The 26,739-nt window shown below is 45.1% G+C and overlaps 1 protein-coding gene across 2 annotated transcripts in view; it reads left to right on the top strand.

Moving 5' to 3' along the window:
- Positions 1-26,739, top strand: part of ADAMTS17 (ADAM metallopeptidase with thrombospondin type 1 motif 17) — a 376,073-nt gene that overhangs the window by 187,901 nt on the left and 161,433 nt on the right. For both annotated transcript variants that reach the window (XM_034939509.3, XM_034939508.3), the window contains exons 9-11: positions 4,016-4,156; positions 6,570-6,720; positions 26,002-26,103. In XM_034939509.3, coding sequence (XP_034795400.1) covers positions 4,016-4,156; positions 6,570-6,720; positions 26,002-26,103 — 394 coding nt within the window. The remainder of the gene's footprint in view (positions 1-4,015; positions 4,157-6,569; positions 6,721-26,001; positions 26,104-26,739) is intronic.

The following is a 26,739-nucleotide window of genomic DNA, read 5'->3' as shown; positions in this document are numbered from 1 at the left end:
CCCATGTTGTTGCATATCGCAGAATTTCCTTTTTTAAGACTAAATAATATTTCATTGTATGTATAGACTACATTTTATTGATCCATCTATCAGTGGCTGTTTAGGTTGGGTTCATATCTTGGCTATTGTGAATAATGCTATAACTGAACGTGGGAGTGATGTCTCTTGGAGATTCTGGTTTCAATTCTTTTGCATAAATATTTTGAAATAGAATTGTTGGATCATGCAGTAGTTTTATTTTTAATTTTTTGAGGAACCTCCATACTGTTTTTTTCATAGCATCTATCCCATTTTGCATTCTTACCAACGCCATGCAGGGGTTTTAATTTCTCTGCATTCTCACAGACATTTGTCATGTTTTGTATTTTCGTAGTAAACATCATGAGAGGTGTAAGGTGGTATCTCATCAGGGTTTTGATTTGTGTTTCTCTGATGATTAGTGACGTTGGGCATCTTTTCATGTGCCTGCTGGCCATTTGTATGTCTTCTTTAGAGAAACGTCTTCTCAAGTCTTTAGCCCATTTTTAACTGGGTTGTTAGTTTTTTTGCTATTGAGTTGTAGGAGCTTCATATATATTTTAAAACTTAATCCGTTACTTTATGCTAAATGAAATAAGCTAGTTGCAGAAGGAAAAATACTGCAGGATTCCACTTACATAAGGCATCTAAAATAGTCAAATTCATAGAATCAAAGAGTGGGCTTGTATTGCCAGGGGCTGGAGGGAGGAGGAAGGGGGAGCTGCTCATCAGTAAGCATCGAGTTTCAGTAGAGCTCAGGAGAGCTGCTGAACAGCATTGCAATTGTAGTCCACAATACTGTATTGTAAGCTTAAAAACTTCAGAGGGCAGCTCTCATGTGAAGTGCTTTTACCACTATGAAATACAGTTAAAGAAAATGAACTTCAAAAAAAGAATTCATACTGAGAGTGAAAGTAAAAAGAATTTTTTTGGTGCCAAGGATGAATATATTTTTAAAATCTTTTTTATTTGTAACAGGATTTTTTTAAAGCTGAATGGAGATTGCTTTCTCATGCACTTGTATATAAGTAAACATTTTCTGTTGCTCACCCAAAAGTAAAGTAAAAAGCTGAGTAATTGCATTGAAAAAATAGAACTCACTTTATTCAGCAAAGTGACCATTAAGCAGTGGCTGACGCCTGTAATCCCAGCACTTTGGGAGGCCGAGGCGGGCGGATCACAAGGTCAAGAGGTTGAGACCATCCTGGCCAACATGGTGAAACCCTGTCTCTACTAAAAATACAAAAATTAGCTGGGCGTGGTGGCGCGTGCCTCTAGTCCCAGCTATTCGGGAGGCTGAGGCAGGAGAATAGCTTGAACGCGGGAGGCAGAGGTTGCAGTGATCCGAGATTCTGCCACTGCACTCCAGCCTGGGTGACTGAGCAAGACTCCATCTCAAAAAAAAAAAAAAAAAAAAAAAAGAATATAGCTAAAGTGTTCTCACTGGCCATATTTGTCTGATAATTTCTTCAGTCTTCCTTTAACCCTAATTGGATGGATACCTGACACTGAGGCATGAGGACGAGACTGAATCTAACGAGAGGTGGCTTTTGCCATTCTGCCAAGCAGTCTGCCACCATGCCAGATCAACACACTTGTCATGGATATGAGTTGTCCGGTATTTTTTTGGCACTTTCTTTGCTATTGAACAGATAATTCGTTCAATAAATATTTTTACCAAATGCTCGCTTTGCACCAGTTTCTGCTGCCCTGAGAAAATAGGGTGAGTTGGAAGAGCCTGTGGGCCTCCAGTCAGGAGGGTCTGAGGTTGATAGCAGTCCAGACCACGCGAAAATATGGCCATCTATACCTAGGTGGCGGTGCAGACACTCCCTTTTCAGAAATGACTCTAGTTGGTCACTTGAGCAATTAAGCAAAAAATTGATTCAAGTGGAGAAATATCAAGACATTATATGTAAGTGCCTTAGTCATTTTGTTTTAACTTAAGCTATAAAAACATTAGTTTTTTTCAACAATTTTGTAATGGAGAGGGAAAGCCTCTTCTTTGAGGACGGGTGTCTGCCAATTGGACTTCCATGTCACCTTCTGATATGGTTTGGCTGTGTCCCCACCCAAATCTCATTTTGAATTGTAATCCAATGTGTTGAGGGAGGGACCCGCTGGGAGGTGATTGGATCATTAGGGTGGTTTCCTCTGTCCTGTTCTTGTGACAGTGAGAGAGTTCTCACGAGATCTGATGGGTTTGTAAGCATCTGGCATTTTCCTTGCTTGTGCTTCTCTCCCCTGCCACCATTTGAAGTAGGTCTTTGCTTCCCCTTCACCTTCTGCCATGATTGTAAGTTTCCTGAGGTCTCCCTGGCAGAACTGTGAGTCAGTTAAACCTCTTTCCTTTAAAAATTGCCCAGTTTCAAGTGTGAAACACTTTATAGCAGTGTGAAAATGGACTAATACAGTTTCCTCACACAAAGCATGCCTATAATAAGAGTTTGAATCTAGTTTCTTTTATATATGCATATGTGTGTGTGTGTGTGTTTGTATACACATAAAAAGGATTGTAAAAGACTTGTGAAGCAGCCTTGGAGCAGATTTTTATGATTTATTCCTCATCTTTCACAGTTGTCTTGCCCACACCCAGTTGGACAGCAGTCTATCTTAGCTACTGGCTAAATCTGTTTTCATGAGAACAACAACTTGGTGTTTGTCCCCATATTTCGTTGGTTAACCCATCATGTAGCCACATGTATGAATTGAAATAACAAGTGTCACTGACATCAGTAGGTTTAAGAATAAATACAATGGAAGATTGGTAAGGATGCCCCCACTCCACTGATGGGGGAAGTCACATGTGGGTGATCAGAGAGGGCCCCGCTAGCCCAAAGTTCCAGAACACATGAGCGCCAGGCAGCAGATCCTCCAAAGGACATGGGTGACTTCAGCTGATCCAACTCCACGTGGGAGTTGGCCAAGGGAGCATCTCTGTAGGCAAAAGGGTGTGGGGGTGGCCTGCAGGCATGCAGAGAAGACAGGATGGGTTTCTGTTGGGGAGACACCACCATTAGGCAACAAGCAGGGGAGTTGATGGAAGATGGCCAAATATCTATGAGCAAACTAGGAAAACGTGGCTCTAGAGCAGAGTTTAGAAACCTCTTTTATCATTATCTGTGTCAGTGTTCATCTCTTCTCCCAAGCTGGCAGTGATTTGAGGTCTTTTCCTTGTGGTCCGTTACCTGGCACTTGGAAAGTGTCTAATATTTTTGAATGAATGAAAGTACATGTTCTTTTTTGTTGTCGTTGTTCCACTGAGATTGTTGAAAGATGGTCATCCTTATACACATTGGGGCATAAGAACTCTGGGTCAGCAAACTGTGGGCCACTGGATCTTGCGTGCTGCAAGTCTTGGCTCACCCCAGTGAGGGCACGTGTATAAGCTAAGATCACTGTTCAGCTCACAGTGTGATGAGCCCTCCAGGCCTAGACAGGCATCCTGGTATCTCTCAGGTATAGCTGAATAGGGAAGATGACAGGTGTGATCTTGTTAGATGTGAAAGATAGAAAAGCCATACTCTGTAATGAGTTGGAAGGCTTAGATTCAGATCATTCTATAAGTCAATGTCTAGGATGGTACCCAGTGATTCCCTTTAGCACAGTGATTATCTCTAAGGAACAGAAACACCAAAACCTTGAACATTGGAATATTTAAGAAAACAAGTCTAGCCATCAGGAGCTTAAAGTTTAAGAATTATCATGTCACAATTAATTATCAGAGTTAATATACTTTGTTGATTTATTGTTATTTAGTGAATGCTATTAGTGTCTGTCATTTGCTCAATTTCTCTTCATTCACTAAATAAGCAAATCCTCACCCTCTATTTCTGTGAAAACACATGACTGTGGGTCTGCTGTGTGAGAACCACTTTCACGTTACGTCAGTTTTTGTTTTTAAGACTTGATTTACCTTAGCATGGTCCGCTAGCACCAGGAACTGGAAATGAGAAGCCTGTAGCGTAAGCATCCCTCTCTCCTCCTTCTTGGACAGCTTGGGCATGAACCACGACGATGACCACTCATCTTGCGCTGGCAGGTCCCACATCATGTCAGGAGAGTGGGTGAAAGGCCGGAACCCAAGTGACCTCTCTTGGTCCTCCTGCAGCCGAGATGACCTTGAAAACTTCCTCAAGTAAGTCCTGGAATTATTCTATAGGATGAATGCAATCAAAAGTACTTCGAAAAGACAAAAGTATTGGAGTCTCAGCAAGTGTGAAGTGGAGAAATGACTCTCTTTTGGGATTTGCATCTAGTCTCAAGAGGCGGTCAGCACAGTGTCCTATAATGGCAAGGACATCTCCCACATGCGCATCTGCTCCAGTGATGGGCGCACAGTGGGTGATCATTACGTAATTGCTGATCGATTCAAATGTCAACATAGTCACCCTGTCTTGAAAAGAAACCCATTTCATTCCTCTGCAGTGTTGTGACTGTGTGGTCACCTTGGGGCGCCCCTGGGCCGCTGCAGAATGCAGCATTTCCTGGTGTGGAGATGAAGGCCGCTTGCCTAGAGAGGGAGTGAATTTGCTGGGGGATGAGGGGTGGGTTTGCTCACCTTCCTCACCTCTGGGGAGGGGAGGTCTGTGTTTATCTCACTGCTAGTTTCTTCCCAGAAGGTGTCTGCACCCTTCCATTCTCAGATTTCTGTGGAAGAATCGGCCATCTGATTTCAGACCTTTGTCACAGTCTGTAGCTGTGGACGATGCGGGTCCCTTAGTGTCAAGACCTCGGGGTTGGGTTTACAGAGTGACTGTGCAGACCCTGGTCACTGAGCTACTTAGCCGTATGAATTCATGCACCCTGGGAGACAGCAGTGAGTCGGCGACTCTCACCTGCAGATGGAGCTTCTCAGTCCAGTAGCACATTCAAGTACCCGATGAATTCAGGATGTAGTGGCAAAGGTGCCATCCTGGGTCTTTTTTCATGACGTTCCTTGTTCTTGGGGAAATTGTTCAGTGGTAAACCAGCTTAACAATGCACTCATTACTTTTAATGTAGTCTACTTCCCACTGAGTATTTGATACCACAGATCTTAGGAAATGCTGTAAGCCCCTTGATGTTATTTCACTTCACCCAGAAGGGTCATGGCTACAAGATGGGTTGGGTTTGTTTGTTTGTTTCTTGAGATGGAGTCTCACTCTGTCTCCCAGGCTGGAGTGCAGTGGTGCGATCTTGGCTCACTACAACCTCTATCTCCCAGGTTCAAGCAATTCTCCTGCCTCAGCCTCCCCAGTAGCTGGGATTACCGGCACATGCCACCACACCCGGATAATTTTTGTATTTTTAGTAGAGATGGGGTTTCGCCATGTTGGCCAGGCTGGCCTCGAACTCCTGATCCGAGGTGATCTGCCTGCCTCGGCCTCCCAAAGTGCTGGGATTACAGGTGTGAGCTACCGCGCCCGGCCAAGATCAGGTGTTTTTATTTGCTCATGTACATAGCACTGGTGACAAGTAGTGTGTGTGAGCCCAGATGTAAACCAGGATCAGTCTGTGTCTTGTGTTCATGCAACTCTTTCCTTAAGAATCTTGGCAAGTGACTGGGTTTTCTGCCTTAAACCATCTGCCTTTAGAAATTGAGAAATAAAAGCATTGTAGTTAGTAACCTCCTTTAGAGCCAGAGCCTCGCAATCCCCAGTTCACTTATTCATTTATTTATTTATGAGTCAGAGTCTCACTCTCTCACCCAGGCTGGAGTGCAGTGGTGCTATCTTGGCTCACTGCAACCTCAGCCTCCTGAGTTCAAGTAATTCTCCTGCTTCAGCCTTCCAAGTAGCTGGGACTACAGGTGGGACTACAACCATGCCTGGCTAATTTGTGTGTTTTTAGTAGAGACAGGAGTTTCCCCATGTTGGCCAGACTGGTCTTGAACTCCTGACCTCAAGTGATCCACCCACCTCAGCCTCCCAAAGTGCTGGGATTACTGGTGTGAGCCCCCGAACCCGGCCCCCAGTTCACTCTTTTAGAGACGCACCTCTCATTGTAAATGAATGCTCCCACCCCAGTTGAAATCCTGAAGTCCTCGGCGGGTGTTGCCAGTGGCTTTCAGGGATAGCGTGGTCAAGTGAGACACCAAGGTCCCACAAGCACTCGAAAAGAACCTGACGAGTTGGAAATAAGCACTTTAATTTTATTTAAAGTAAAACAAGTCTAACTTGTTCTTTATTCATGATAGTTTTTGCTCAGAGCCATAGTCTAAGAAAATACGATAATCTATTCCAAAATCATTTTCATCAAAGAAAGCTTTCAAACTCCCCAGTAAAAGTCCATCAGCCTTGTGGATGTCATTCCTACGCCCCTCCCAAGTCTCCAGGTTCTTACTGCCTTCAGAGCGAAGATTCACATTTGGCCATGTAGAAAAAGAGGAATGCACAGCAAAAAAGCACAGTCTGTGTGTCCAGTGCTTGCGTCTTTTTTCCATAAGGAACGTGGAGGTGCCTTCTTCTCAGTGACTGAAAACTCAAAAAAAAAAAAAAAAAAAAAGAAAAACAAAACAAAAAAACCTAGGCAGTACATTTGCAAGTCAACTTGCCTCTCGGCTGTTTCAGGTCAAAAGTCAGCACCTGCTTGCTAGTCACGGACCCCAGAAGCCAGCACACAGTACGCCTCCCGCACAAGCTGCCGGGCATGCACTACAGTGCCAACGAGCAGTGCCAGATCCTGTTTGGCACGAATGCCACCTTCTGCAGAAACATGGAGGTAAGCAGCCGTGGGAGGGCTGGCTCGGGACAGAGCATGGATCCAGCCCTCCCACAGCAGGTCTGGCTTCTGCTGGAGGACATGGGCGTTCACACTCAGCACAGGCACATACACACACAAGCACACGTATACATGTATATGCACACACACGTTCGCATACAGAGACATGCATAAACACACTCTCACAGGCATTTGCACATGTGCACCCCATATAGCCATACACACATACACACCTACACATGCAATTGCAGGCACACATCTACACACAGTCCCCCACACGGGCACTTTTGCAGGGGAATCCTTCAGGGTTACTACTGACTCCGGTAGCCTAACATTTTAATATGGAAACCTGAGGACACTAGAGACGCAGGACACTGTCGCCTGACTTCAAACACTGCATGGATCAACAAGAGGGTTAAAACTATTAAACATTTGAGCGTATCAAATTGGGAAAATTTAACAAGTAATAAATTGATTATATGATAATAACCCCATTAAACAGTTACCGCTTGTTGAGCAGTGCCTAAGTGTTTGGTACTAACGCTTCCAACATGTGTGATCCCAATTAGTCTTCACCATAGCTCCCGAGATCCTGTCCCTGGTTTACAGATGACAACACCAAGTCAAAGTAAGCAAACATTGAAAATGGCTTTGTTAGTAGGTAGTAGAGCTAGGATTTGAACTCAAGTCTCATTCACCCCTGATTGCACACTTTTTCACCATGATGCCAACAGCAAGGTCTGTGACTTGGCTGGTTTTATGGGTGGCGGGTGCCAAGAGGGGCATGTGGGTACCCAGGGCAGGGCAGTCTCCATGCCTGTGGCCATCTGTGTAGCAGACAGGGAAGGCCCTGGCCACAGGGGAAGGCCAGGAGCCTGTGGTCCACCTGGCCCTGGCCGTGACGGGGCTAGGGGAGCAGAACCTGCACCATCCTGTGGAGAAGGAGGACAGAAGAAGGGGAACCAGCCAGGGGTATGCGGAACTCAGCAGCCAGGCAGCAGGTGGTCAGCCTGAGGGAGGGCTATTCCAGCACTGGCACTCAGAAGCACACCTGGTCCCAAGGAGGATGTGTGGATGGCTGGGCAGGTTCCTGGAGCAGCACCAAAGCACACAGGCACATGCAGGCTGCCTCCAGAATGCGGTCCCAGTGCCCATTAGCCCGGACTCCTGGAGACAGATGCTGCCTCTTGAGTGCTTCCTGTCTGAGTATAAGTTAGTTTAGGAAATTGGGACACAACCTGCAGTTGGAGCATTGCCTGCCACCTTTGGGGTTGCAAAAAAGGGCAGCTCCTTAAAACCAGGCTGTTGTCTCCTACTGGCTGTTTCCCCAAAGGACGTTTATCCACACTGTAGTGCTGATTCTGCCCTGCCATTCCCCTGGGGAGCACGCCTGCGAGGGTCCCCTCCGGAGACCAGTGGGAAGCTGTCACCCATGTCAGCCTCCCACTGGATGCCTGTGCCTCCTGCCCCCAGCAGCAGGGTTGAAGGACACCTCCATGGGGAGATGTGATGAGCCCTAGGATGTGATCGTCCCCAGCATCCTGCAGCGGTGCCCAAACTCACCATCAGCCACTGTGTGGCTTGAGTGTTAAGGCTCATGCACAGGCACAGTGCCTGCCAAGAGGCATCCTGTCTGCCCCCTCAGTCCCTGCAGTGCATGGATGGCACCGAGATGCCAGTAAAGAGCAGGTTTCAGGGAGTCCCTTGATGATGTGGAGACAGCATGAGATTGTGTGGATGGGATAACCAGGGAGGACGTCAGGCAGAGAAAAGGGCCCCAGACACTGGGGCTGGGGAAGTGGATAGTGCCCAGCTGAGCCAAGGGACAGAGTGGTCATTCTGCCCACTGCGGAGTCCTCAGCAGGGCCGGTGAGATGTGGCGGGCCAGGCTGAGCTGGTCCTACAGGGCAGGATTAAGTGGGGTGGAGGCTGGGCAGAGACTGCCTGCTCCATGAGAGCTGGAGCTATTTTCCCTTCTAGGAGCCAAGCGCTTGCATCCCGCTTGGATGAGGAGGGACAGAGGGAGGGAGGCACTTGTACTGGGGACTCACAGTCTCCCAGGCTGGACTTTGTCCTTGCACTGTCACACACAACCCTGACTGCAACCGCAAAGGCAAGGGCTTTTAACCCCATTTTAACAGATGAGAATATAGAAGCTAAGAGAGATTAGGAAACAAGCCAGGCTCACCCAGCTGGAAAGGGGTGGGCTGGAAAGCGAGCCCAGGGGTATCTGTTACTGAGGGAGGAAAGGAAAGCTACTATCATTCAAAGACAGACCCCAAAGAGAGGAGGCAGGGGATGTGGTATTTTATTTTCCTTCAGAATCATATTTTCATGAGAGGAATTCAGTTAGAGGGCAACAAGCAATGATTCCCTCAGCTTTGTGACTCCTTTCTCCCTAGAAGCTCAAAATCCAAATGCATATCAAGTGAGATCTTCCCACGTGCGTTTTACATTGAAGCTGAACATTTATTCCTGGGCTCCCAAGGAACTGCAAAATATGTTTTCCTGTTTGCTTTTGCCTCGAGAGTTTCACCAGCAATAAAATAAATGTGTTTTTTCCTCTCCAATAACTAGCAGAAAGGATTTCTTAGGGGAGTGATGGAATGACAGCCCCCTTCATGGCCACCAGCCTCAGCTGGTCAGTAGTGATTGTCCTGCTTGCAAGGCTAGTGACACTTTCTTTAGAGGAATCTGACTGTGGGGTAGCAGTGATTGTGCACACTGGAGAAAATGTCGCGATTGTTAGAAACAAATGCTTATTCCTCAGTGCCGAAAAGAAGAACTAGCACTCAAAGAATTTTCTCCGCAAAAGACAGAAGGTGTGACTCATGGATGGAGCAATGGCGAGAGCACACCTGAACAAGGGAGAGGAAGGGGTTCTTATTCCTGACGCAGGTAGCCCCTACTGCTGTGTTATTCCCCTTTTGGCTAGGATTGGACCACACAGTCTAAGCTAATTCTGATTGGCTATTTTAAAGAGAGAAAGGGTATAAGCCAGAGTGGTGTGGTGAGCAATTTGGCAGGAAAAACAGTTAGGAACAGGGAACTAAAGGTGACTTAGGTCAGAGCAGGTGACCAGGGGTGACTCAGGTCAAAGCAGGTGACCAGGATGAATCAGGACGGAGCAGGTGACCAGGGGAACAGATGTGAACTACTGATTAAAACTGGTGGAAAAGGTTTATGGAAACTACGAGGAAGTTAAACTTTAAAATGGAGGACAAAGAACTGAACATGCTGACATACTGATTATTTGAACTCTATCCAACACACTCACACTCTTTTGGGGAAGAAAGTGCAGAAGACCAGATGCTTCCCTGTGAACCCTTTGAGAACCAAGGATTTGGGGCATGCTGCCCTAGGCCTGGGACATGTATCAGTCAAATCCAGGTGAAGACAGTGCCACACTTCAGGGCTCCAGGCCCTGCTGTATCAACAGTCTGCGCCTTCCCTGCTTTTGTAGGACTGTGTTGTGGTTGATGTTGGGTATGGCAGGAGAGCGTACATATGCTGTTATCCCTCAATTCTTCCCTGCTATGCAGCCTTGCTGGTGCAGGCGTGTGCCCCCTCCTTTCTTCCTTCTGGGCCTCATCCTGCCCTATGCTCCCCTGCACTTACTCTATTCCAGCTGTACTGGTTTTCCTTTTCTTCTCGGACCCCACCAGGGACACAGTTGCTTCATGCTGGCTATTTCCTCCTCCCTGCCACTCTTCTCCCAGTTATCCACATGACTAATTCCCTCACCTTTTTTGAGTTCTGTTTTTTTTTTTTTAATATAAGCTTCTCAATGAGGCCTACCCTGACTACCCTCTTTAAGATGACAATCTGGTTCCCTCCCCTGCCCACCTGTGCAGCATCCACATCTCCTAATTCACAAGAAACATGAAGAAATCTAGAAAAATACTCATTATAATCAAATTGTTTGAAAGTAGTGAAAAAGAGAAAATCTTCAAGGAGCCAGAGGAAAAACAGATAAGTTATATACAGATAAAGGTAAAACTGACAGTACACCTCTCATTAGAAGCAGTGTAAGTGAAAGGACAACAGAGAAACATTGTAAAGTACTAAAAAAAAAAAAAAAAAAAAAGGCTGTCAGCCTACAATTCTATACCCAGCAAAAATATCTTTCAAAATTAAATGTGAAATGCAGTTTTTCTGAAAACTGAAAAAAATGTATCACCAAGAGGCCCACATTATAAGAAATATTAAAGGAAATCTTCTGCAGAAAATGATACTAGGTGGAAATATGGATCTACACAAAGAAATGAAGAGCCCTGGAAGTAGTAATTTCGTGGGCAAATATATGATAGATTCAGATACACTCAAAGTCTTCAAAAGATCATTGATCATTTAAACAACTGTGTTTTATGAAAAACATTAAGAATATAATTGTGGTAGATCTTTATGTCCTATCCTCAGCAGCTGTGAATGTTACTTTATATGGTGAAAGGACTTTGCCAGTGTGGCTAAGTATCTTGAGATGGGGAGATTTTCTTGGGTTATCTGGGTGGCCCAGTGTACTCAAGAGTCCTTACTAAGAAGGAGGCAGGAGATCAGGGTGAGTAATAAGAGATGTAGCAATAGAAGCATGAAGTCGGAGTGATGCAAGGAAGGGGCTATGAGCCAAGGAATGCAACAGCCATGAGAAGCTGGAAAAGGCAAGGAAACCTCACAGCCTCGCAGGAGGAACCAGCCCTATTGACACCTTGGCTTTAGCTCAGTGAGACTGATTTTGGGCTTCTGACATCCAGAACTATAAGAGAATTGTGTTGTTTTAAGCCACTAAGTTTGTAGTAGCAGCAATAGGAAACTAATACAGATTTGCCATAGGAAACTAATACATTAGTTTAGGGTTTTTCACATACATAAAAGTAAAAGGTATGACATTCGTACAAAGGCCAGAAAGGGAGAAATGGAAGCACAGTCATACGCCTCATCATGAGGTTTCAGTCAGTATCAGCTGCATATGTGATGGTGGTCCTGTGAGATTATGATGGAACTGCCTCATAGAGGTGTACCATTTTTAACCTTTTATACCATATTTTTATACCTTTTCGATGTTTAGATACACAAAATACCATTGTGTTACACACAAAATACCATTGTGTTACAGTTGCCTACAGCAGGCAGTGGTGTAGTAGTAGTAGTACAGTACCATGCTATACAGGTTTGTAGCCTAGGAGCAATAGGCTACACCACAGAGCCTAGGTGTGTAGTAGGTTATGCCGTCTAGGTTTGTGCACTCTATGATGTTTACACAATGAAAGGTCTGCCTGATGCATTTCTCAGAACGTATTCCCATTGTTGAGTGATGCATAACTATCAGGGAATTTGCCCTGATAGTCACGTAGGTTCTTTTCTATTTTCCTTAAGCATCAGCTGGTTTGAGAAATAAGGGGACAGAGTACAAAAGAGAGAAATTTTTAAAGCTGGGCGTCCGGGGGAGACATCACATCTCGGTAGGTTCCATGATGCCCCCCAAGCCACAAAACCAGCAAGTTTTTATTAGGGATTTTCAAAAGGGGAGGGAGTGTGCGAATAGGTGTGGGTCACAGACATCAAGTGCTTCAGAAGGTAATAGAATATCACAACGCAAGTGGAGGCAGGGCAAGGTCACAGGACCACAGGACCGGGGTGAAATTAAAATTGCTAATGAAGTTTCGGACACCATTGTCATTGATAACATCTTATCAGGAGACAGAGTTTTGAGAGCAACCAGTCTGACCAAAATTTATTAGGCGGGAATTTCCTCTTCCTAATAAGCCTGGGAGCGCGCTATGGGAGACTGGGGTCTATTTCACCTCTGCAGTCTCGACCATAAGCGACAACAACGCCCAGGGGGGCCATCTGTAGACCTATACCCCCAGGCACATATTCTCTTTCCCAGGGATGTTCCTTGCTAAGAAAAATAATTCAGCGATATTTCTCCCATTTGCTTTTGAAAGAAGAGAAATATGGCTCTGTTCCGCCTGGCTCACCGGCAGTCAGAGTTTAAGGTTATCTCTCTTATTCCCTGAACAATTGCTGTTATCCTGTTCTTTTTTCAAGGTGCCCAGATTTCATATTTGTTCAAACACACATGCTATACAATTTGTGCAGTTAACACAGTTATCACAGGGTCCTGAGACGACATACATCTTCCTCAGCTGACAGGATTAAGAGATTAAAGTAAACACAGGCATAGGAAATCACAAGGGTATTGATTGGGGAAGTGATAAGTGTCCATGAAATCTTCACAATTTATGTTTAGAGATTGCAGTAAAGACAGGCAGAAGAAATTATAAAAGTATTAATTTGGGGAACTAATAAATGTCCATGAAATCTTCACAATCCACGTTCTTCTGCCATGGCTTCAGCCGGTCCCTCCATTTGGGGTCCCTGACTTCCTACAACACATAACTGTATACTATTATACAGTTTTTATACTATATACAAGCTGGAATAATTTTTGTTTTTTTGGAGATGGAGTTTCGCTCTTGTCGCCCAGGCTGCAGTGCAGTAGCTCGATCTCAGCTCACTGCAACCTCCACCTCCCAGGTTCAAGTGATTCTCCTGTCTCAGCCTCCTGAGTAGCTGTGATTACAGGCATGCGCCACCACGCCCAGCTAATTTTTGTATTTTTAGTAGAGATGGGGTTTCACCGTGTTGGCTAGGCTGGTCACGAACTCCTGACCTCAAGTGATCCCCCTGCCTTGGCCTCCCAAAGTGCTGGGATTACAGGTGTGAGCCACTGTACCCGGCCTGGAATAATCTTACATAAAGGCAGAATGTGATGCGTTAAAGATTAGAATGTCAACTAAGTAAAGCAACCAATAAATAACAACAGAGTTTTAGCTAATATGCCAAGAAAGAAAAGAAAATGTCTTCATATATTGCTTATTCCTATGATTAAGCACATTAGAAACAGATCATGCCAGGATGGATCATAAATACATATTAACCATTTATACTCCATTCCATTAATAAACATATACAATTCTCATTACATTAGGGTTCTTGACATGTTCACTTTAGATGTGTGTCTTCGTGAGGCAGGCCCCATGACCATCCTATATCTCCAGAAAAACAGTACTAATGGTCCAGTTTTCTCATCAGCAGTCACACCAGTGGTGTCGTGATGTCTTAAGGTGCCTGCAGTTATTGCAGAGGGAACTTTGATGCAAAATTCTCAGCAGTATTCTTCAAACCAATGTTGGCCTTCTTTAATATGAAAAATATTACTACTTGCTAGATGCTGTAAAACGAAAGAAAAATGTTCATAGTCAGGAGTTTTAGGGGTGAATGAATTAAAAGTCTAAAAATTTGGAGGACTGTTCTCTTAACCCCATTCATATGTAGGAATTGAGAACACCATTCATATTCCCAAGCCCTAGGCCCCCGCAAAGACCGTTGCTAAGAACTGGTAAGCCCCTCACTGGTGTTGCTGTGTGCAGAGCCTGAGGGCAGCTTAGAAAAGCACCTGAGCATTAATGGGGCAGCAGTTTTGGGGGATGTGTGTGTATGTCTGTGTATCTTTTATCTTAAAATTTTCTAGAACTTTAAGTATATTATGAGACAAAAAATGATGAAATATGACAGAGGCTGGACACTGCCAAGGGAATAAAACTGTGAGCCACACCAGTGCTGAGGAGTTGAACATTTGCTTTTTATTTTTCTGAAATATAGAGAAGTAAGAAAAGAAACTGGTTAGATTATGTTTTGAGAAAAATACCATCATGACTAGTGATGGGCAGTTTTCATTTTGCTGCTGCCTCTTCTGAAGGAAAATAGCTTGCCTGCCTCAAGATGAGCCCACACTGTTCCCTGGCAGGAGGGAGAGGCCTCCCTGGTCTCAGGGGTGGCGTTTCTCATCGACACGCGTGTGTTATTGTACCAAAGCAGGACTGCTCACCTCGGGTCCTTGGATAGATTTCAAAGAATTGGTGAACCAGGATAGGAAAGAGATTATACTTTTCATTTTCTTCAAGTTCTCATGGAAGTTAGTATTCTCTTCCATACTGAATGTTGGCCGTAAACCACAGGAGTCTTAGCCATACCTGTGACTGCCACTGTGATTAGGAATCACTGATTTTTTTTTTTTTTTTGAGATGGAGTCTTGCTCTGTCGTCCAGGCTGGAGAGCAGTGGCACAGTCTCGGCTCACTGCGATATCCGCCTCCCAGATTCAAGCGATTCTCCTGCGTCAGCCTCACAAGAAGCTGGGATTACAGGTGCCTTCCACCACGCCCGGCTAATTTTTGTATTTTTAGTAGAGACAGGGTTTTGCCATGTTGGCCAGGCTGGTCAGACTCCTGACCTCAGGTGATCCACCCGCCTCAGCCTCCCAAAGTGCTGGGACTACGGGCGTGAGCCACCACGCCCAGCCACGGAATCACAGATATTTTTATACCATGTAAATTGTGGCCGACATCTCAAAATACTGTTTAGACTCTTCACCAATTCAAAATGATGGTGGTTAGTCGACCCAGGGCCAGATCTTGTTATGTGTTGACAAATGCATATATTACTATATTACAAATTTAGAATGTTTTATATTTTGAAAACACTTCCAGTTTAATTGTTTTCTTGGTTATCGTATGTATTTTATAATTATGCATTCACCACATACCCTGAGGAGGCTCCATCAGGTGCCTCCAGAAGCACAGAATGGCCAGGTGCTGGGTGGAATTGGACATGCGGACCTTCTTTCTGACTGGTCCTCTCTGTATGTTCTTCTGCCACTCGCAATTCATAGCTGTTTTAAGACCAATCAATTTAAAGATCATTTCCCTACTCAAAGGTGTAGGTAAATGACCTTGGAAGAGCATTTCTGCAATTACTTTAGGAGCAGTCTAGGCTTCAAATATTAACCAGGTTGCTGGTTTCTCAAACATTTGCATACCGGAGAACTGAGAAAAATTAAAATACAGTCCATATTAATTCTTAGGACTCTGGAGGCCCCCACACTCTCACCACTGAATGTCTGTCTGCAGAATGCTAGTATTGTAAGGCTCAAAGCTGTCTATGGAAATATGAACTAGAAAAAAAATTGGCATCAATAACTGGCATTTGTTGCAAAAGTTATTGGCGAATACAGCTGTCTCCTCTTTTAGCCAATGGTAATGTGATGTTTTTAATTCAATAAAGCATTTCGAGAAAGTCCAAACATAAAGTTATAAACATTGGATGGTAAATATTTATTAGAAAGGGGAAATAAACTTTATGCAATTAGCCCAATCAGTCTTTTTTATGATTACAAGTTTCTCCTGTCTGTCAGCAAAGTCACTGCAAAAGAAAGTTGCTATTTAACAACACTTTCAAGCTACTTAAGCTCAGATATTCTTCCAGGTGAAGCAGAGGGTGAGAAGGCCCAATGCAGGCGCTGTCAGCTGCAAGGAAGAGTGTGTATTGCTGCTAGAGACGGAGCAAGAAGGGGTGCAGTTAGGGTCCTGTCCTGACCGCGATCCCTGCCTCACAAAGTCCCACCGCTTTCTGACATGAGAGAGGTGTTCTTCTGCCCCGTCACCACCACCCTGCTCCTGGAGGCTTTCAGTTGAAAGGTGCTGTTCAATGACCACCCGCCCCTTTCCCTCCTGCGTCCCAGGAATGCATTCCACCATCATGGCTCCAAAGCCCGGGCATGGCTGCCACACAGTAGTGCTTGGAAGGGATGTACACTCTTCTTGTTAGTTGCCACGAGCATATATGTGCCTGTATGTCATAGCATTCACAAGGACCTGAGGTGTGCATGTGATGCCGCTGTTTAAGAATGTTATTGAGCGCAAAGCTGTCAGCCAATCATTTCAGGAAGACAGGATCTAGACTGGTCATAGGCATTGGAAGGTCTTAGACAATTGTTTCTACGTAATACTCCCTCCTTTCTCTTTTCTCGTTAATTGCCTTTTGGTACAGCGTGGAGATACTTTCTAGATCACACAGTGCCTGAGAAGGGCTGTCTAGTCAGGCTGCCCAGGGCCCCATTCTGCCTCTGTTCTTGAACAGGTTGCCTAGTCTCACTATGTCTCAGTCTTCTCATCTGCACAATGGGAATATAAACTCTACTTATCCATCATTGTGAAGTCATGAGAGTTAGTAGTAACTGAATTAAAGCACTTAGCATGTAGCACACACTCAATAAATGTTAGGTAGTGTCCGTTCTCTGCCTCCTTGTCGCCTGGAGCCAGAGGGACAGGAGGAGACACTGTTTAGCTGAGATCACATGGGCCTGTCCCTTCCCATATCTTTCCCTGTGCTGTCCTCACCATCCCTCCTGGTACTCTGGGAGCCTGGAACCCCCAGGGATTGCTTTCCCATGTCCAGTACCTCTACCTGGGCAAAATCCCAGTCTCCAGGCTTTTCTCCTTTCTCACGTCCTGCAGATTTACATGCGCATCTTATGGCTAGAGAGATGCTTGGGGTGACAAAATTCTACCTTGGGACAACAAAGTTTGTTCCTCTGATGCCAGTTATTTTTAAACCTGGTGGATTGCTAGAGTCCTCCAGAGACTGTTAGAAGTTTCTGTGTCTTACTCCAGATTTTCTGTCTTAAAAGTCTTCAGGAAGATGGGTTTCAGGTATCTGTCTTTCCGTACAGCTTCCCTGGAGATTCTTCCATTCAGCTTAGTTAGGAAACTGCTCATCTAAATGAGGTCTGTCCCTTTAATGCTGGTGGACCTGGCCAGAATGGGTGGCTGGCGGGGTCCCGGAGCCTGGCCTTGCCCCTCTCAGGGCTGCACGGTAGTGCGTGGACTTGGATGCCAGGCTGAAAGCTGTCTTGCCTGTCTCGGTCTCCGCTTCCTGCCCAGCATCTGCAGCCTCTCAGAGCCGTTGGACTTTGGCAGCAGATGGTCCTAATTTTCCAGAAGTGTTTGAAAGTTTACAGTAGACTGCCTTTTCAGAGAGCTCTCCACACCATGCCAGTTGTGAGTTGTCTTTCTTGTCCCTGCTGCCAGCTGAAGTCCTGGGCCCCACCCTCACCCGGCAGCCCCCAACCCCAGCCAGGTGACGGTCTCTGTAGCCCTCAGGAACATGGAAGGAGTGGCCCTCCCAGGACTCAGGAAGCCTTCCAGGAGTGGGGCTGGCATGCTGGCCTGGGGAAGACTTCACACTGCAGTAGTATGTGTGGAAAATTTGGATTAGTCACTTTTTCATCCAGCTCTTAGCGTTTGTTTTCTCTCTCTTTTGGCTTGTGTTATCAGCAGCACATTTTTGAGAGACTTTATATAAGCATCTCATTCAGTATCATTTTGAGTTAGAGCCGCCCTCCAAACCCTCAGCAGATGCCCAGAGAGGATGAGGCAAGAGAACAGCAACATGACCTTCACAGTCCTTGACAGGGACACCACCAGTTGAAGAAAAGTGGCGAAGGCTTGTGTACGTGAGCAATGGTGCCATCTGAGCAGCTCAAACCTTCCCGTGTTTTCACAGCGCTCCAGGGATGCATGCTTGCTGCTGGCTCATCATGCAGCCCCTCGAGGAACTATGCAGCAAAACATGCTGGGGATGACTCTTGACAAACCGTAAGCGTAGCCAGTGAGGTGACAAATGCTAGAACCAGAGAGCTGTTTCATTTTCCTTGCCATTTGCATGGACTGTGACTTTCCACTGCAACTCAAGCACTGCCGCCGGGGGCGGGAGTGGGAGAGGAGGTCTTAGTACCCCCACCCCTGATTTGGCCTGGGCAGCTGCCCTTTGTGTGTTTCCACCCTGTTCTAGTGCATCACGTGTCGCTGAAGCCCAGGGGCATGCTGCCCAGCAGTGTTTCCAGGGAGAACTCTGCAGGCGGAGGGAACGGCATGTCGCTGAGCACAGAGCGCCCCATCTCACTGCAGATGAGAGGATGGACACTCACACCGAGAATGCATGATTGCAGGGGAAGCGGGAAGAGGAAATTGGGGACTGATGGAGAGGTAGTGTAACCAGTGGGAAGGAGCCTGTGTTCTGGGTTAGAACAGGTCCACCCATTTCCTCATCTGTAAAATGGGAACAGGAAGTGTCTGTCTCACAAGGTTGATGTGGGTAGGAAAGAGACAACCCTGATAAAGCACTTCTATGATGTCTGGACTTGGTGACTGCTTAGTTTGCCAGGCACTGGTTTACAGATGAAAGTATTCATCCCATTCATACATTCGACACGTCTTTACTGGATATATATGTGTGTGTGTGTGTGTGTGTGTGTGTGTGTGTGTGTGTGTGTGTGTGTCGGAGTTGGTCAGGACTAGTGTAGAGTTGTCCTGTCATTTTTTAAAAATTGTGTTATTTTTTAACTTTTTGTTGTAAGACAATTGTAACTCTTAAAACTTACAAAAAATAGTATATGCCTTTCAGCCAACTTCCTGTTATGTTAACATCTTACACGGCCAGGCACAGTGGCTCATGCCTGTAATCCCAGCACTTTGGGGGGCCAGGGCAGGAGGATCACCAGAGGTTAGGGGTTCAAGACCAGCCTGGCCAACATGGTGAAACCCCATCTCTACCAAAAATACAAAAATTAGCCAGGCATGGTGGCGCATGCCTGTAGTCCCAGCTACTTGGGAGGCTGAGGCAGGAGAATCGCTTGAACCCAGGAGGCGGAGGTTGCAGTGAGCTGAGATTGCACCACTGCACTCCAGCCTGGGTGACAGAGTGAGGCTCGATCTCAAAAATAAAAATAACAAAAATAAAAAAATCTTACATGCCCGTAGAACCATAATGAAAACCAGGAAATTAAGCTTGGTACAATACTATTAAGTAAAATACATTTAAGTTTCACCAGTTTTTCCGTCAATGTCCTTTCTGTATACCAGGATCCTATTTCGCATTTAGTTGTCATGTCTCTGGTCTCCTCCAATAACAGTTCCTCAGCCTTTCCTTTTCTTTCATGACCTTGACGCTTTTGAAGAGTACCAGTCTATCGGTTTGCCTTTGGGTTTGTCTGATGTGTTCTCATGACTAGATTGAGGTTCCGCGTTATTGGGAAGGATACCACAGAGGTGATGTGGTCATTATGTCTCGTTACTGGTGATGCTAGCCTTGGTCACCTAGCTAAGCTGTTACCTGGCAGGATACTCCACCGTAACTTACTGTTTTTCCTTTTGTTGAGTTTTTCTGTAGCAGTTTCCCAACCTCAGCGCTATTGGTGTCTTAGGCTGAATAATTCTTTGTTGCAGGGCACTGTCTTGTACAATACAAGATCTTTAGCAGTATCCTTGGCCTCTGCCTCCTATAGCTCGGGGGCACTCCCCCTGGTTGTGACAACCAAAAAATGCCTTCGGACATTGCCAAACATCCTCTGGGTCTTTTATGTCAATGAGTCTACATACACTTTTAGTGTTTCCCGAGCGATGGCTTTGCTCACTTACACATTCTTAGAAAATCATTTCATCTCAGGCTTATATACATAAAACTGAGCTAAGTGGTCCCTGATAATTTTTTTAAATTTCTCTACATTTTGGATATTTTCTCCTTTCTTTTCTTCTTTGTTGTACTTTTCTCCCCTTTTTCCTGTATTGTTTAACAAAAGGTTCATCTACTTTCCCCCCAAAGAGCCAACCCTTATATTTTTCGTTGGTTTTTCTGTTTCACCCTTTTTAATGCCCAGTCTTTGAAATTTGACAAATGCAGAGTTATATAACCAATCAATTTGCAAAACAGGTCCATCGCCCAAAATACCCCCCATGCTCCTTCAAGCTAGTCTCTTCCCCTATTACCAGGAAATCACTGATAATTTTTGTCCTTCTTGTTTTTTAAAAATGTATATTAAAGCATTTTAAATTTTTTTAAAAGGCAAGTTAGTAGTTTCATCCCGTGTTTAAGAGGAGGGGGTCACACGAGGGTGTGATACTAAGAGACAGAGATCATGGCGGCCATAGTAGAACACTGCCTCCTGCCCCTAAGTGGAGAATGTCTTTATTCTACATGGCATGTGTTCTGTTCCAGCTGTTTTCTTCTCAAATATTGTCTCTGCCCAACTCTTTCTATTCTCTATTTCTGGGTCTGATTAGACACATACATCAGTATTTCTCACTTGGTTCTTCGGATCTCTTAACCCATCTTTTATATTCCCCACCGCCTTTTCTCTGCAGGCTGCATTCTGGATAATTTCTTCAGGTCTGTTTTCTAGTCACACATTCTCTCATTCAGGGCTGTCAAAATCCATTGATTTTCTTCAACAATTATATATTTCATTTTTAAATGTTATTTCCAGTTTCTTATATTCAACAGTGTTAATATCTTGCTGCTAGCTTGTTTATGTAATCTCATTTTCTGTTTCTTTATAGATAGTTACTATAAATTCTGTATCTGACAATTTTATTACCTTAACACCTTGGCAGTTTAAATCTTCTGTTTGTTGTTGCTGCTGACCATCACTCACATTACCATGTTTGATTGTGGGTTTATACTTTATTGGACATAACCATGGAATTCTGAGATCCTAAATTGCTCTCTTTAGGAGAACTTAAATTTGTTTCAACCAGAACCCCTTTTTCTGAAAAGGGGCTGCTTCTAGCCTTTTCAGAACTGGTAAACACCCTTCCAGATTCCCTGGTTTAACCTGGGTGTCTCAGATAGATCTCCTGACCTTGTTCCATCTGAGATAGGCCAGCCCCAGATGACTTCTCCCAACTGCAGTGCCAACTGAGATATAAGAGCTTTCAAAGGTAAAATGTTAACCACAAAGAAAAAATAGCACAATTGGGTGGTAGAAGGAATGAAAGGGCTGGCATTGGTGTTGGCAGTGAAAGGGTGGGCATTGGTGTTGGCAGTGAAAGGGTGGGTGTTGGTGTTGGCAGTGAAAGGGTGGGTGTTGGTAGTGAAAGGGTGGGTGTTGGTGTTGGCAACCAACGCCTGCCCTTTGGGGAACCCACCCTTGCATGTGCTCATCACAGATTGGTATACAGTAGTGTATATGTATAAAGACAGCTGGGTATGGGTTTTGTATTTGCTTCCTCGGATATTTCCTTTACTTGGGGGTGAGCTCAGCAATAAGAACTATCCTTTATTATGGTACCCAGCTGTTGTGTACTGGAAGAGCAGCCCTGTCTGCCACAAAGTCTGCTATTCACTGAAAGCAGAAGGTTCATCCATCAGTCACCCTTCTCTTTAGGGTGCCTGCTGCCTGAGCATGATGAATGCATCTCCACCTCCAAGCCCCACCCTTTCATTCCTTCCACCACCCAATTCTGTTATTTTTCTTTGTGCTTAACATTTTACCTTTGGAAGTTCTTATATCTCAGTTTTCACATTTTATCTGTTATATTTTGCTCTTTCCCCAGCTAGAAAAGATAAAGACATTGATGTACATACAGACAGCCTCCCACGGCCCCCACCCCAGTGCACCTTCTTCCCAGCCGGTTCTTCTCTCTGCCATTTCTGCCTTGTCTGGGTTTCCGTCCCATGCATTCTGTTCTCTAACTCCCATTCCTACATTGGTTTCAATCAGTACTTTGATCAGTGCTCACTGCTGGCCCATTTTCTATGGGTTCTTCAGTCATTTCTTAGTTGGCCAAAGGTCATCCTCTGGTAACTTCTCCAGAAAGGATTTAACTACTTGTAAGTTCAAAAATCTTTTTCCATTGCCTAAGTACTTGAGCAAGCGTTTAGTTGATATAAATTTCCTGGGCCACATGTTCTGCCTTTCCTTGTGTCTGTATCAGCATCACTCACTCCAGTGCCTGTAGAGAGAGGCTGCTGCAAAGACATCTGCACAGCCCGAGCTCTTTTCCCATTATCTGTGCTGGCTACCCAAAGAGTGTTCTGGTTTATCTCTGAAACCCAGTGACTTTATCAGGACACGCCTCTGGGCTCATTATTTTGCGCCATTTTTTCTTGGGGCTTTGCTTTGCAATCTGAGAATAAGACCTTCCATCATTTCAGTTGAGGGTCTTGAATTTATATTCAAATGCCCTTTCTTTTACATCACTTTAGTTCTCTTCTTTATGAGTCTTGTGCTTCTAACCCAGCTCAGACTCTGTGACCTTCACAAACATTGACCTCCTCATTGGAAAAGTGGAAAAAATAGAGAAAGCCCTCTCCTGCCTGCCTCCCAGGGCTGCCATGAGGCTCAGGATGACAGGAACCTGAGCACTTTGTCATTTGCAATGCATGACCTGAATGCAGGCTGTTGATCTAGAAGGCATCAAGGTGATGACAAGCATTCGTGTAGTCACCACATCTGTTCAGTCATGAAAATGTATCATAAGAATGGTGAGGACTTGGCTTGGGTGCAGAGAGCAGTGCTGGTGGCCAACTTGGATGAGACGCTGCAGTGCTAACTTCTCCTTTGGTGTCATTCCCATTTTCTTATATGTTAAGCTGACCACAAAGGTAGCCACTATCCTGACTCCCAACACTGTAGTTCAACATTGTTGTTGAACTGTATGTAAATGAAATCATACAGTATTCCATTGTTCTAATATACCAGCCTTCATCTGTTCTGCTCTTAATGGGCATTTGGGTTGTTTCCAACATGGAACTAATGCAAGTAGTATTTCAGTGAACTTTCTTGACAGTGTCTTTGGTGAACACATACACATTTTTTTCGTTATATACTTAAGATTCGAATTGCTGGGTATTAGAATGTGTGTGTCTTCAGCTTTAGCAAATACTGCCAAAGTTTTCCAAAGCTGTTGAACCAAGTTAAAATCTCATTCTCAGCATCCAAGAGGACCCATTGTGCCCCATTGTTCCCAATGAGCAGTGCTCTCCGTCTTCTTCATTCTACCCATTCTGGCTGCTGTGTCAAGGTATCTAATGGTGGTTGTAATTTCCCTTCCCTGATGACTAAAGAAGCTAAGCACCTTTTCATATGTTTACTAGCCATTTAAACATTCTCTTTTATGAAGTGTCTGTTCAAGACTTTTGCCCATTTTTCTACTGGGTCTTTTTCTTAATTGATCTATAGGAGTTTTTTGTTGTTTTAAATCATGTTTTGGATACAAACACTTTGTTGGTTATACACATTACAAATCTCTTATGTATTGCAAATATATTCTTGTGTTCTTACAGTTGCCTTTTGGTAAACAGAAGTTGTTAATTTTGGCCAGGCACAGTGGCTCATGCCTGTAATCCCAGCACTTTGGGAGACTGAGACGGGCGGATCACGAGGTCAGGAGATTGAGACCATCCTGGCTAACTCGCTGAAACCCCGTCTCTACTAAAAATACAAAAAATTAGCCGGGTGTGGTGGCAGGCGCCTGTGGTCCCAGCTACTCGGAAGGCTGAGGTAGGAGAATGGCGTGAACCTGGGAGGCGGAGCTTGCAGTGAGCCGAGATCACACTACTGCACTCCATCCTGGGCGACAGAGTGAGACTCTGTCTCAAAAAAAAAAAAAAGTTGTTAATTTTAATATGGTATAATGCATTAGTTTTCTTACTTTATCATTAGTCCTTTTTGTGTTCTGTTTAAGAAATCTTTGTCTAACCTCATTCTTCTTTTCTTTGATGGTTAGAAAAGTTTCATGAGAAAGCCCTGTCTATAAAATCCATAACAAACAGTTGACACCACCTTCTTCCTCTTTCTCCTGATGGAGTGGTCATTTCTCCTAATCCCAAGTGCTCCTGTCCCATAAATTCTCCCCCTGGGTCAGCCTTGTCTTGTGAGCACATGTCCACACACAGACACCACAGTCTCAAAGAGCTCGCAGGTCAGAGTGCATGGAATCAAATGTTTGATGAGGTGCAGTTCGTCTTTATAGGACCAGCTGTGCTGCACTGGGGCTCTCATCTTTTTACCATTCCTTTGAGGGGTGAACAATCATGGGAACATGCAGGCTTTTCTGAACCGCATGTGCAGTATTCCACTTGAGCCATCCACTTCCTAAAGGGCACAGATCAGCTCCGACATATGTGAAAAATGAGAAGGAGCTGTGGGCTTTTCTTAGCTCTCTTTAAAAGCTCCCTCCAGCTCTGCCTTCCTTCCCTTTCTCTTATTTTTATCCCTTCAACTTCTAAAAATTGTTTGATTTTAGACAGCACAGTTGTGCGTCTATTCTATGCAGATGTTTGAGATTACTTGGAAGAGCAGGCCTCTAAACTGAACACGACACCCTTTGCAAACCCCATGGTGACCACCCTGTACCAGCTACAGGAGCTCCTTGACCTTCATCCTGCTCAGTGTGAAGCAGCAGGTCCCTGGCCACACCCTGGAGGGTGATGTCTTCCTGCTCCAACTTGGGCCTTTTAGCCATGATTGGGTTTGTCATCCTGGAATCACTGCGTCTTCACAAGATCTTTAAGTACATCTGTTCTCAATTTTCAGACTGTGAGGCCAGGATTTGGGTGCAAGTAGTTTATCTGGGAAGTGATCCCAGGAAGCACTGTGAGGGGGTGAGGGAGAAAGCAGTCAAGAAAGGTGCAATCATGAGTAAGTGACTGCTGTCAGCAGCGGGGCCATCCCCCCAGGACCCTCTGAGAGGCGTGTGGAACTTGCCTCAGTATCATCTCCCTGTCCCCTGGGCGGGTGGGGAGTTGTCCAGCTCCTGTCTCTTATGGTTGAGGTCACTGTCTGCATGTGGTTCCTTCAGAGAGGACACTGGCTGTGTCTGCTTTCATGATTTTGATAAATTGTCTCCTTCTGAGCACTTTGTTGATGCCCAGATTTCCTAATGATACAATTGGGAGTCTGTGTGTTTAAATGCCAATTCCTGTTTTAGTGGAATTATTTTAATTGTGTATTTGTAGATGTTCTGGAAGTTCTGTAGGTAAAATACTATAAAAAATTGTGCACAGCTCAGCTGAGCTAGAAACAGGTGACCGCAGGGAGAACAGAAGGTTGCCCCTGTAACCCTGTCGGGGTACCAGCCCTTCATGGCCCTTCGGGCTGTCATTTCTTGGCCTCACAGTGGTTGCCTACCCATCTGGCCTTGACTTCAGAGTTGCCTCTTCCAGCAAGCCCTCCCTGATGAGGTTTGATTAGATCCTCTTTCTGTGTCCCCTAGACAGCCCCTGGGTATCTGCCTCACCCCTCACTGCTGTAAATGGAAGATGTCTGTTTGCTCATCACTCCTGGGAGGCAGGGGCTGCTGCTCCTGGCCAGGGTTGTGCCTCTGATATCTCCTAGGCCCTCGATGGTTGTTGGAGCTGTTGAACTCAACTCCGTGAGACAAGCCCTCCTAGGAGTAGATGGACAGGATTTTGTTGAGCTATATGAGCCAGTTCAAGTGATGCACTGATATTTGGGACATACAGACTTATGACCCTCTGGCTTCCCCATACGTTTCGAATCCCAAATTTGAAACAATGGTTGGGCCACACCTCTGACCCTAGCTGTGACCTGTGAGTGTGGGTGTTCTCCACAATTATGGTTCCTTCCCTTGTCCTGCAGCATCTAATGTGTGCTGGACTGTGGTGCCTGGTAGAAGGAGACACATCCTGCAAGACCAAGCTGGACCCTCCCCTGGATGGCACCGAGTGTGGGGCAGACAAGGTAACCTCTGACTTCCCACTGCCCCCAACAGGCAGCTCCACATCTCGCAGGCAACTGGCACCTCTTCTGAAACACAATCTGTACTCTACTTAGGAGCCCCTGAAACATCCCCCAGGCGGCACAGAAATGCCCATGGAGGCCACTCCGGGCACAGAGTGGTGCCTACATCACCTCATTCCTTTTTCTTATAAGATACAAGTATCATTTACTTAATATTTTTGTTAGATTAACTCCTTTCATCATGTAAGAAAATTTACTTAAAAGGAACACTTTCACCAGTATATTTCAAATGGAAAAACAACATCACCTGCTATACACAGTAGGCTCTCGTAAAAATAATTCAGTGAGAACAGTATTATCCAATTCTAGCTAAATGTTGAGAGAATGAGCTTGTTCCTCATGTGCAGGAGAGATGGGGAGGTGTTGGAGAGAAGGGGTGTTCGGGATCTGCAGCCCCAGGACCTCTCTCCAGTCTTATTGCAAGAATTGAAAGAGTTGAAAAAGGAGTAAAGGTTTGCTCTGATGCCGTGATTGGGAACCACAGAAATCACACCTAGCACCTCAGGGTATGTGCTGTGCACTTTGAGAAATTGTTTTATAGGGCTGGCCTTGAGTTATCCTCAGAAAGAACCAAGG

Source organism: Pan paniscus, chromosome 16 (assembly GCF_029289425.2).
Source record: "Pan paniscus chromosome 16, NHGRI_mPanPan1-v2.0_pri, whole genome shotgun sequence".
Classification (NCBI taxonomy): Eukaryota; Metazoa; Chordata; class Mammalia; order Primates; family Hominidae; genus Pan; species Pan paniscus.
This window is presented reverse-complemented; position numbering and strand designations above follow the sequence as displayed.